The 12,971-nt window shown below is 36.1% G+C and overlaps 3 protein-coding genes across 3 annotated transcripts; 2 read left to right on the top strand and 1 right to left on the bottom strand.

The window, feature by feature from the left end:
* Positions 1–5: 5 nt before the first annotated feature.
* Positions 6–3,210, top strand: DFA_03823 (BRCT domain-containing protein; the record flags this gene model as incomplete). The annotated part of the gene is made up of 2 exons (XM_004366176.1): positions 6–8; positions 685–3,210. 2 exons carry the CDS (start codon positions 6–8, stop codon positions 3,208–3,210), a joined length of 2,529 nt encoding a protein of 842 aa, XP_004366233.1.
* Positions 3,211–4,185: 975 nt separating this feature from the next.
* DFA_03822 (uncharacterized protein) lies at positions 4,186–10,740 on the top strand (the record flags this gene model as incomplete). The annotated part of the gene is made up of 4 exons (XM_004366175.1): positions 4,186–5,276; positions 5,358–5,724; positions 5,809–6,718; positions 6,800–10,740. 4 exons carry the CDS (start codon positions 4,186–4,188, stop codon positions 10,738–10,740), a joined length of 6,309 nt encoding a protein of 2,102 aa, XP_004366232.1.
* Positions 10,741–10,848: 108 nt separating this feature from the next.
* pgmB (phosphoglucomutase) lies at positions 10,849–12,927 on the bottom strand (the record flags this gene model as incomplete). The annotated part of the gene is made up of 5 exons (XM_004366174.1): positions 10,849–11,665; positions 11,749–12,143; positions 12,212–12,382; positions 12,467–12,701; positions 12,740–12,927. The coding sequence occupies 5 exons, from the start codon at positions 12,925–12,927 to the stop codon at positions 10,849–10,851; spliced, it is 1,806 nt and encodes a 601-aa protein (XP_004366231.1).
* Between the last annotated feature and the right edge of the window lie 44 nt (positions 12,928–12,971).

Raw genomic sequence — 12,971 nt, 5'->3', positions numbered from 1 at the left:
ATAAAATGGTGAGCCATGGACACCACGTGGTTCTTTGACCGACATACCCAAATGTGTGGAGACACGCCCTCCATACCTCCGATGATAGTATGGGGGGAGGGTTGGGACAAAGAAAGACTTATCTTTGCTGTCAACAGACAATTCATTTCCAACCCAATATATCTAAAAGGAAAATTCCTTGGTTGTATAATACAACTTGTATTGTATTGAGAAGATGTGACACCAACCGACGCCATAGTGTGACAGTGTTATTATTGTAACAACAAACCTCCTCATCCTCTTTTGGTGATCGCAGCTTGGTTGATCGGATCGGCACGACACGACACGTGGAACAACCCTTGTGTTCCGTTGCCTGGATGGAGTCAACTCCTCGATCCTTGAACACGTGTCGAAATCATGTTGGGACAAAAAACAAAATATCTTCAAAGTACTAATCCTTGAAGTTCATATATATATGTACTATATAGATAGATTTATCTCGTTCATGACTCTATATAAATAACTAAAACTATTATAAAAATTGTTTAAATAAATAATAAATAGATAGTCTTTGAACATCGCTATACAAAAAAAAAAAAACCTTTTTTTATTAAATTTTAATTATGTATATTCTAATGTTTCTACCAACAAACTAACTTAGTCATTCTTCCTTTGGTTGAGACAGATAATTAATTAATTGTTCAGATGCAAATGTTGAAATTCAACAAATGGTTACCAACATCATTGAACCTCAGGTTTGCAGCTGCATCACCTTTGTCTGCATTGCACCATCCCTTCATCCATCGTTATAGTAGTACGACGTCTTCATCCTCTTCATCATCATCATCATCATCATCATCATCATCATCATCATCATCATCACCAATCAACAAGTACTATAGTAGAAATCAACTTGTAGATGACATTAAAACATTGAGGAATGATATCAACAAGTATAACGACTTGTACTACAACAAATCAGAGACTGTCATATCAGACTTTGAATATGACATGTTGTTCAAAAAGCTAGAAACTTTAGAACAATTGTATGAATCACAGTACTCTGGAAGTACAGACTTGTCGGCTAGTGGTAGTGGTAGTACAACACCAATCAATCAAGTAGGAGCACCTATTGCAACGGCAGGCAATGAAAGAGGTGAAAAGGTTAAACATATAGTTAGAATGTTATCACTTGACAATACCTATTCAAAAGAAGATTTAATGGCATTTGAATCAAGAGTATTGGGTAATCTATCAAAGAGTAGTAGTGGTATTTCAAACAACAACAATAATAATAATTTAGAATTTAGTTGTGAATTGAAATATGATGGTATTGGATTATCAATAGTTTACGATTCATTTGGTAAATTGGAAAGAATTGCAACAAGAGGTGATGGAGATATTGGTGAAATTATAACAACCAATGCATTATATTATATTCCATCATTACCAAAACAAATATCTACTTCTCATTTGGTCAACAACAACAACAATCTTACACTTGGTCAAAACGACAAGATCGAAGTAAGAGGTGAAGTTGTATTTAAAAAGAGCCAACTTGAAAAGTTAAATACTTGGAGATCAATGAATGACGAGGTTGAATACAAGAATACAAGAAATATAGTATCTGGTAAACTTCGATCTATTCTAGACCCAAAACAAGAAGAATTGGATAATCCTTTTGGTATTGAATTTGATTTTATATCATATCAATTATTTATTCATCAAAATCAAAATAATCAAATTAATAATAATCAAAATAATAATAATCAAAATAATAATAATACTAATACACATAATAATAATATTATATTACTTGAAAAGATTGGATTTAATATTGATAGAAATGCTATATTGGTTGGATCATTGTCACAGAGAGATTCATCAAGATTGGAAGAATTTATTAAAATGTGGTCTGGAGAGAAAAGAGAATCTTTTGATTGGGATATCGATGGGATTGTGGTCAAGGTTAATTCGTTGGAGAAACAAGCTATACTGGGACAGGCTAATCGGTCGCCGAGATGGGCTGTCGCCTACAAGTTTGGTGCAAGAAGTATGCCGACGGTGGTAAAGAGTATCCAACTGCAGATTGGTCGGTCTGGTAAAGTGACACCCGTGGCAGAGGTGGAACCCGTCGATATCCACGGTGTCACCGTTTCGCGAGCCACACTCAACAATCTACTGTTTATTCAGAAACTTGGTGTTCGTACAGGATCGCGTGTATTGGTTGAACGAGCTGGCGACGTCATTCCCAAGATCATCCAATCACTCGATGCAAAAGAACCAATGACCAAGAAAGAGTTACTTGATATGTTTGATCGGTGTCCTACATCCGCCACCGATGGCGACTCACTCAAATGTCCGTGTGCACTAGGATCACCGTTGTCTCAGCCAGATGGGTATCAAGACTACTACTGCTTTGAGAGTAACTGTCCTAACCAGCGACTCCAGAGTATCAGTTGGTATGTCAGCAAGGACGGCATGAATATGACGGGGATCGGACCGTCGCAGATCAAAGTGTTGCTCGAGTATGGCTTGATACAGGATATCGGCGATTTGTACAGTCTTGCCGACAAAAAGGATCAACTCTTAAAGCTACGTGGATTCAGCGACAAAAAAGTCGCCAACATGATAGAGTCGGTTGAGAAGAGCAAAAAGGAGAATCTTGCACACCTCTTCTGCGCGCTCGGTATACCGGGTGTTGGCAAAGCCAGCTGCAAGTGGCTGGCCGAGCGATTCACCACGATCGAGTCACTAGCCACCGCATCCCTTCAAGACATTGAAGTTGTTGGTGATCTCGGTCCAAACATTTCAACCAACATTTATTACTATTTCCATCCAACTGATCAACAATCAAAAGACGGAATCGAAAAATTATTATCAATCATTCAAAAACATAATGTTTATGATAGTCAATCACAAAATAGAAATCAAAATAGATCAGATGAAAAGAAGAATAGTTCAACAACAACTTTACAACAATCGAGTATATTTAAAGACAAGAATGTGGTAGTGACAGGTAAATTCAAAAACATGACAAGAGAGGAAATCCAAGACATTGTGCAACACAATTTTGGAGGAATCATTCAAAGTCAGATTCGAAAGAATACCAATTATTTATTAATGGGTCAAGATGCAGGTAGTAGTAAAATAACAAAAGCTGAACAAAATGGAACAACTATTATTACAGAGAATGAATTTGATGATCTATACAAATTAATCCAAAAATAGATTTACATATATAATTATTATATATTTATACACACAAGCAAATAAATCTAACGTCCTTCATTGGACAGTTAGTTTAACTCATTAATTAATTAGTGGTAGTTGTTCATAAATCGAACGAATCCAACATCATCCACCACATAAAACGTCAACAAATAATAATTTAATCAAATAATAATAATAATAATAATAATAACCAGTGTGTTGTTTGGTTTGCTTGAAAATACTAAAAAAATATTATAATGGTAACCATATATATACATATATTTATAACCCTCATATTCTCCAATTCGATTCGATTCTTTCCCAAAATATATGATCATATTTAAACGAAATGATAGACAGTTACAGTTAAAGTTCAATCCCAATCTTTTTAATCATCAAAAATACAAGTATTTTAATTTATTTGTATAAAAGACAAAGATCAAGATCATCTAGATGATCATCCATCCTTCTAATATTACCATCAGTATTATAACTGTGAGGTTATTATATCTTTGTTGGTCTTGTCAATTGGCAATAACAGTGGGATAACCAGTGCACCGTCACCCCCAACTTTGGAGGATGCACAACAAACAAAACAACCACAACATGCTTTAAAATCTACACTCATAAAGTTTTTCGATCACTCACTACGGGTAGCTGGTTACTGTTATTATTTTTATGAGGTTATATGTACCTACTAACTAGCTAGCTACTGATCATCATCAGGATACGGTGTCAGCCTTATTTAAATCATCATTGTCAAATAAATATTTTAATTACTTACTCACAACACCATTAATAATAATAATTAACTAATAGTTTGACTTTTAATAATAATTAATCTCCTTTAGGATTATAGATATATTTATATATTTATTTATACACCCACCCATCCATTAACAACAAACATAACTTACTTTATTTAATTTTTAAAAAAGGTGTATTAATATTAATATTTTGTTGTTTGTTAAATAATTAAAGTTTTGATGATCGATGGATAGTTTGAAACGATTATCAATATTGTTATTGTTCTTCTTTTTTATAATACTATATGTAAATAATAATAATCATCATGTGTTTGTTGATTCATCAGCACTATCTTCTCCACCACCTCCTCCACCAGAGCCTGCTCATCCATGTATAGAGAGACAACCAACACCTATTAAACTACCACTTCAAACGTCACATTTAGTAGACAATGAACAAGAGCAACCTGCCGCTGCAAAAGTTGTCTTGGAAGTATCTTCTTCTGATGATAATGGTAATGGTGACGGAGGTAATGATAATATACCATCACTACGATCATTCCCAATCAAAGTAATAGACATTGTACCAAAGAATGAAGGAGATGATAAGACACCTTACCAATTGTCTGGCACACAACCTATCATTGTGGCATTTAACAGACCGATTATTGCACTTGGTGAACCATCTACCTACTTTCCATTCAAGCTGAGTTGCAAAGGATCGGATACTCCAGTACCGGCCGGTAGTTATCGTTGGGTGACCACATCGATTGCAAGATTCGATGTATTGGTCAATGGATGGCCATCAGACCTACAGTGTCAATTCAGTGTCGATGAAACGTTAAAGTCGTACGATGGATTGGCCATCTCATCCGTGCCACCACCCATAGCCTACTACACTGCATCTCCATCACTGTCAATCACTTCGATCACATCCAATCGGTCTTCTGAGATGACTAATGGCGAGTGGACAACCTACACACCCGCTAGAAGAGTCGATGAACAAGACTACAAGGACAACTATGAAGTGCCACCCGACGCAGTCATCAAACTGTACATTTCGTCGCTCTTTGAGATTGATCGTGTTAAAGAAGCAATGCGTGTCTACCAATACGAATCAAAGAATGCTGCGGTCCTCAAAATCACCTATCTCACCGGTGAAGGGTGTGGAGAAAAAGAGGTGTGTATCACACTTGGCAGCCAACTAGAGGTCAACCCATACTCTACCTATGTCATTGAAATACCTCAAGGTATTCGTATCCACAATAGCTCTGGTCCACTATCTGAAGCCATTAGTGTTAAAGTTAATGGTTTATACCCATTTAATTTTTATTTCATGTAAGAATAGAAAAAGATAGAAGATAGAGACTTTATCTTATTTGATTGATTAATTATTAAATCTATTTATTTATTTTTTAGTGAATCAGAAGCAACTCATCATAGACAAAGATTATATGTTCGCCATTCATTAATGCCAAGTGTAACGGAAGAGGATCTTGCTCAAGTATTTAGCCTTAAACCATCACTTGATTTAAAGGTATCAATCATTACGCCAACAGTCATTGAATTGGAAGCAAAACTTAAACCATCCACCACTTATAAACTCATTGTTTCACCACCTAAAAACAAACCAATATTGGATGGTTGGAATTTACCATTACTTGCTCAAACTCATACCTTTAATATGAGTATTGGTAATAATTATATTGCTTATGCTAGATCTCCCATTTTTGATTCAACCATATCATTTCCAAATCAATCAATGATTTTTTATCAAAATCTTTTAGTATGTTTATAAACAAAAAAAACAAAAAAGAAAAATAGAGTATGATATTAATTTATGTTTATTTTTATTTTTTTTTACATTTAGGAAACAAAAAAATCATTTTTAACATATAATCCAAACAAACCATGTTCAAATGTTGATTTTAAAATGTATGCATATCCAATTACAAAGAATAATATAATTGGTGTATTAAAGACATTGGAAGATTCATCTAGAAAACCATTTATCATCCCATCACAGTCACAACAAAGTATACCATTGATTGTTGATAGCAACAATACAGTGTACACTGCAAAGATTGATAATGTTGCAGCGTTTAAACCATCGGGATCATACCTTCAAATTAGAACAGACTATTCATACGATTGTACTGCCATCTATTCATCAGAGTTGGTGCAAGCCACTCAGTTGGGTGTGACACGTCTAGACATTGGTAATGAAATCATTTATTGGATCTTTTTATTAAAGGATGCTTCCAATGTTGCCAATGCCACAGTCTATGGATACGGTCTAAAACAAGGTGATTACAACGTTGACAATTTACAATTGATAGGTAAATCAATATCTGATAAAAAGGGATTGGTTACTTTTAATTTGGCTGGTTTCAGATTAAATTGGATTGTTGTAGAGTATGGTGGAAAACTATTTACTTATCGTTCCAATACCTATGGACCTTATGGTACTAGTCCAAGAATTAACTCTCAAATCATCACTGATCGTAAACTCTATAATGCAGGTGACACTATTCATCTAAAGGCCTATTTGAACGGTCCCAAGGATATCATCCTCGATCTCATCTTCAAAATATCGGTTCAATGGACTATTCTTGGTACACTTCAAACATTTGACAAGGTGGTCGATTTTGACGATGTCTACAATTCTCTCAATATTTCAATCCCTATCCCACCAGGTACCAATTATGGTTATTACTCTCTTTCAATCTCTGGTTCAAGTGTAACTGATAAAAGTTCAAATAATTTTTATAGCAATACAGGTAAATAATAATAATCATAATAATATTTTAAAACATTGAAAATCTTTTATTAATTCAATTTATTTTTTGTTTACTCTATAGATGTATTGATTGCAGATCCAAGAATACCAACTGGAATATTAGAGATTAGTACAAAAGATGATTATATTAAATATGATGAAGATTCAAAGATTACAGTTTATGTATCGACAACCAATTATATTGGAGAACCTAGTAATGGTCAAATGGTTAAACTTGGTTGGAAATTAATTGGTGATCCATCACAAACGGAACAAGTATCAGTTACAACCAGTAAAGATGGAAATGCGTCATATACATTTAGTTTCCCATCGGCCAAATATGATATCAAGAGTCAGATTGAATTCTCTGCCTTTTATATCGATCCTACCAGAGCCACAGTCATGTCAAACACATTTGAACGTTTTGTTTTGGTCGATCCCTATGACATTGAAATCACCTTGGTCGCATTCTCTAGTCAGTCGTCCAAAGTACCATACATTCCACAAGGTCTCAATGCTAGAATGTATTATGTACCAACTGGTGAAACCATTGAAAATGTTGCACTCACCGTTCAATTGACTCATTGGGAGATATTGGCTCTCAGTGTCACTGAAAAGAATGCAGACAGCGCAGATAGAAAACGTAAAAATGGAAAAAAGAATCGTCACTATCACCAAGACAACAACAAGCAATCCAATGTACTGTGCACCATTCAGAGTGAAAAGAGAGAACAGTATGATGATGCTCGCTTCCCTCAGTGCACATTCACGTTTGAAGATTTTGTAGAGAATGTGATTGTCGTCAGGGGTATCGAGCCAAAAACCAAGCAGGTGGTAGTACAGACCTTGGAGATTGAGGACAGACAAGACCACTATGTCTATTATGGATACTCACCCAACAACATCATCACAGAATCCAACCACGATTTGAAATTGTTTACCAATGACAATAACCACTATGTCGGCGACAAGGTTGTTATCACCTATTGGAATCCATTCAAAGAGGCAAGAGCATTGTTTTACTGGGGATGTGACTCCAAGACTACCAATGACCAATTCAAAGTTGGCTATGGATTCAACAACTACACGATCAAGGTGGTTCCAAAGTGCCAGACTTTGGGAATGTTTGCAGTCATCTCGATTCAAGGACACGAGGTGGGATACAAGATTGGTGCAGGTACAGTGTCGCAAGTATATGATCCACTCTCTGCCAAGAGTGCATCGGGAAGCATCAATTTGAATGTCAAGGTGCAACCTATTCTCAATCTATCTGTTTCGTTGGAGAGCGAGATTGTATCACCCGACTCTGAAACGACCATCACCCTCCACGTTGACCAACTCGATAATGGAAAACCTTTCCAAGACCAAGTCGAGGCATGTGTCATGGTGGTCGATAAACGTGTTCTCGACCTCGTTCCATCACAACTGCCAGACAGTCAATCCTTTTCAATGTATGCCCACAGCTTTGTATCGTACGATCAGTCTACCAAGGGGCTGACCAGATCCTACGCAAAACAAGCAGAAATACTCCTCAGACGATTCAAAATCGATCAATGGATATCGGATTGGAGTGGATTTGAAGTTGAAGATCCAGCCTTTTTCAAGAATCTTTTCAACTATCTCACCAATATGGCCAATCCATACCGTCACCGATACTATGCTTCCTATGGAGGTACAACTGGAGGAGGTATTGTTAACCTTGAAGCTGCAGATACTGGTATTCCAATGTCGTTTGATGCCATTGCTGCCAAATCTCGTGGTCCACCAGCACCTGACGCCGGTAGCGGCGGAAAAACAGACAATTCTAAAACATCGCTTCGTAATAATTTCCAAACTACACCTCTCTTTGCTAGCAAGGTTCTCATCAAAGGTGGTAAAGGACAGGTTACCTTTAGATTACCCGACGACATTACAACATTCCAAGTCCGAGCATTTGTTGTTTCCAAATCAACAGACTATCTCTACTCTACTGAAACATCGCTCACTTCAAGAAAGGATGTCAATATTTTACCAATCATCCCTAGATTTGTTCGTATTGGCGATACATTCAATCTTGGTGCTTCCATTGTCATCTCCAACCCCAAGCTAACGCAATCTGGAATTATGAGACTTGTAGTCAAGGTGGTTGATCCCTCTGTCGCAGAATCTACCGAAGGCTACAGTAAAATTGTTGCCTTGTCGTCAAATGGAACCACCATCAACAGTTTATTTAATTTCAAAGCACTTAAAAAGGGAACTGTTGATTTGGGATTGTTTGTCTATTTGGACAACCGTCTTTTAGACTCAATCGAGGTTCAATTTGATGTACTCGGACGTCAACTGTCAATGTATGTTGGTACAAGTATGGCTGTTTCAAGTAATACCACTGTAGAAGAAGGAATCAACTTGCCAGATACTGAACCAGGTACTGGACAATTGAACATGGTTGTCGGTGTCGGACGTTACCCATCCGTAGAAACCATGTGCAACAAGCTATTGTCCATTGGTAATGACAGAACACCATCTTCGGTCGACCAACTATCAAAACAGGTAACCTATGCCTCTCTGACCAGTTACAATGCCAATACCACCCTCATCAACGAAGCTCAGGCTCAACTAAAGGTTGTCATGTTGGGTTTCGATAGATATGTCTCGGGTAACATCAAATGGTATCCAACCGATGTAACTGGTAGTTTCTATCCTACTCTATACGCCCTCCAATTGCGAAATCTCATGAAGGGACTCAAGCACATTGATGGATGGGTGTTGTTGGATGCTCACTTTAGCGACTGGCAACGTTTTATCGACACCTATGTCAACGAATTGGTCACCACTGCACATCAAGGCAATCATACTGTTGACAAGAGTCTGATCGGTCTCGCTAGTATTGCACTTGGTTATTATTGGGCACCATCCAATGATGAACTCATAGAACTCTACTCGTTTAATGCTCTGTCTGCCAACATTTCAGATAATTGCGATCTTCAATGTCAATCCTACTTTATGATTGCAACACTTTTGAATGGAGACGGTGACCAATCTTCATTTATTCCAACTGTCATTCAAAACCTTGAAAATGCAATTCGTATCCAAGGTAGAACTGCCTATGTCACTGGAGGAGGAGGTAGATCATCTCTTTCATTGACCATTTACGCATCGATTTCATTTATCATGGCCAAGCATATGGACACTCCATTCCTTGAAAAGATGGTCAACTTTATAGCGTCGGGTGGTGTCGTCCCCAGCATCACCTTTGACAAGTGGGTACCAGGTGTTTCAAGTGAACAGATGGCCCTCTCTATCATTGCAATGACTTGTTATGACCTGGCTAAAAACAGTACCCAACCAAATCTTACATTTAGTGCCTACAAAAACTCTGTCAACAATCTATTACTCTCTCAATCATTTAATACTACAAGTCCAAAGAATATTCAAAAGATTATTCAGTTTGATGGACTTGTAAGTGGTAACAATAATAGTAATAATAGTGGAAAATTATTATTCTCAGTAGTTGGTGTTGGAGAAGTGTCGGTTGCTGTTGGTATTGAATATGTACCAACCAAACTACCAGACAAACCAGTATACAATGGTTTCTATGTAGAAAAGGTCATTAAATTTATGAACACCAACAGTAGTAGTAGTAGTAGTAATAGTCAAAGTTCAACAACCTTCAAGTATGGTGATTATGTAGAGGTTGTCATATCGGTTACGACTCACGATGATGTTGGAGTTATCTATGTCGAAGATCCATTACCATCGGTAATTGAACCACTAGACAATAACATCTATCAAAATCCAGACACTCCACCACAATGGGATACCGTTCGTTACTATTGGTATTCTCCATTTGGCTACAGAGAAACTAGAAAAGACAAGGTCATCTTCCAAGGCACAGATATCTTGGCAGGTAGTTACACAGTCTCTTACTTTGCAGTTGTCACTAGTTCCTTTGGAGTTTATTCACTTCCACCAACCAAAGTTTATTCTCCTAATCAACCTGAACTATTTGGTTTATCAAATGGTTCAATTATTTCAATTCATTAAATAATAAATATTAAATAAATAAATTAGATATTTAAATATTTTCATTAAATTTTACAACAACAAAAAATATATTTATTTTGTATTTATTTATTTATTTAATTTTTTTTTTTAATCATCTTTTGGTGGAGTAAGTTGATTTACAACTGGTTGAAGGAAGTTGTCAATTACTTGTTGAACGACTTGTTGAAGGGTAGATTCAACCTCTTGTTTGTTGTCTCCAATCATTTCAACATAGTATTTGAGTTTTGGCTCGGTTCCACTACCACGAAGGGTTGCAATGGCACCATTCTTAAAGTAAAAGGTGATCATTTGGGTGGAAGTGCTGACTGGGAGACGAGCCTTGTTGTCTGGGTAGGCAGTGTCATAGTCGACTGTCAAATCACGGATACGGATGATTTCATAGGGACCACACTTGTCTGGGAATTGGCCGTTGTTTGACTTGCGAATGTCGTTGAATATTCTGACCATCTTGGATGGCTCGTAGCAGAAAAAGTATCTATTCTTGCTAATGTGGTAGCCATAACGTTGCATGAGATGGTCCAAGTGGTCTTGACACGATGATCCATTGGCGTAAAGGTTGAGTGCGTATTCAGCAAAGATTGGTGCGCATCTGACACCATCCTTGTCCAAAGAAACGTCACCATACATGAATCCAATAGCCTCTTCATAGGCAAACAAGAACTTGTAACCTTGGTCAATCATCTCCTTGGCCTTGTTACCAACCCATTTGAATCCTGTCAAGGTCTCCTCGCAAATGTATCCTTCCTTCTTTGCCATTGTCTTTAGCATGGCCGAACTAACAGCAGTATTAATCATAAAGAATTTTTCGGCTGGTACATCTGGATGATTAATCTTTGCATTGGTCCATGCCCAATCTGCCAATAAAATACCAATTTCATTTCCATTAAATACTTTCCATGATCCACTAAACAAATAATAATAAAAAAATAAAATATTAATACTCTTTCTTTTTCTTTTTCTTTTTCTTTTCTTCTTTGTACTACAAACTCTTTTAATTTTTCAGCAACTGCCAATCTATCAGCATCTGGATCATTGGCAAGAATGAGTCTGCTGTTTACAGATTCTGCAGTTTCAATTGAAAGTTTCAAAGCACCTTTTCCTTCCTCTGGGTTGGGGAAGGCAACCGTTGGGAATGCTGGATCTGGTTTGATTTGTTGAGCTACTTCAACATAGGGTGGTAATTTAAATGTTTCAAACGCCTTTTTAACATAATCACCTCCTACTCCGTGCATAGCAGTATAAACAACCTTTTCATTTGCCAACTCTAATGGTGTCGAACGATTCTTGACACTATAACTATAAATCTTTGAAAAATATGCATTACTAATTGTTTCCAATGGATCGTTGACTAATTCACTTGAAAGTAATTTATCAATATTAATCTAAATAGAAAAAAAGGAAATTAACAAAATGATATTTAATATTAATTGATTGATTAATTATCACTTACAGTCCATGGTTCTAAATTTAAATCAATTTGTTTGGCAATACCCTTATCATGTGGAGTATTAATTTGACATCCATTATCCCAATAAACTTTATATCCATTATCATCCTTTGGATTATGTGATGCAGTTACCATAACACCAACACTTGCACCAAGTTCTGGTACTGCAAATGCCTAAATTATAAATTTATAAATATTAGTAAATGCAATATTTATATTTATATATATATTTAGATATATTTTTCTCTTTCTACATACAACAAATGGAGTTGGTACAATCTTTGAGAACAAATAAACTTTGAAACCTTTTGATGCAAAAGTAGCAGCTGTCAATTTAGCAAATACTTCTGAATTGTATCTACCATCATATCCAACAACTACACCCTTTGATTGAGCTTGTGAAATTGTTTCTTGAACATAGATACTAAGACCTTGACTTGCTTGAATCACTGTTAAATCATTCATGTTTGCAAAACCTGCTTTCATTGGTCCTCTTAAACCTAAATATAGTGATTAACTATTAATAATTACATATTCATATGTGATTGAACGATCGTTGTTGATACAATACCAGCAGTACCAAAAGCAATTCTATTCTCTAATCTAGCTCTTAATTCATTTTCATCTTTAGCTTCTACTAATTGCTCAATCTCCTTGTGTGTCTTTGGGTTTCTATCCCATTTTAACCAATTTTGAGCTAATTGATTGATATCTGTCATCTTTTGTTATTAAATATATATTTTATATGTGTACAAGTAAATAA

This window comes from Cavenderia fasciculata (assembly GCF_000203815.1).
Source record: "Cavenderia fasciculata unplaced genomic scaffold Scf_Dfasci-G-b-285a01.f1-5, whole genome shotgun sequence".
NCBI classification, from domain to species: domain Eukaryota; phylum Evosea; class Eumycetozoa; order Acytosteliales; family Cavenderiaceae; genus Cavenderia; species Cavenderia fasciculata.
The sequence above is the reverse complement of the archived record's forward strand: the minus strand, read 5'-3'. Positions and strand labels throughout refer to the sequence as shown.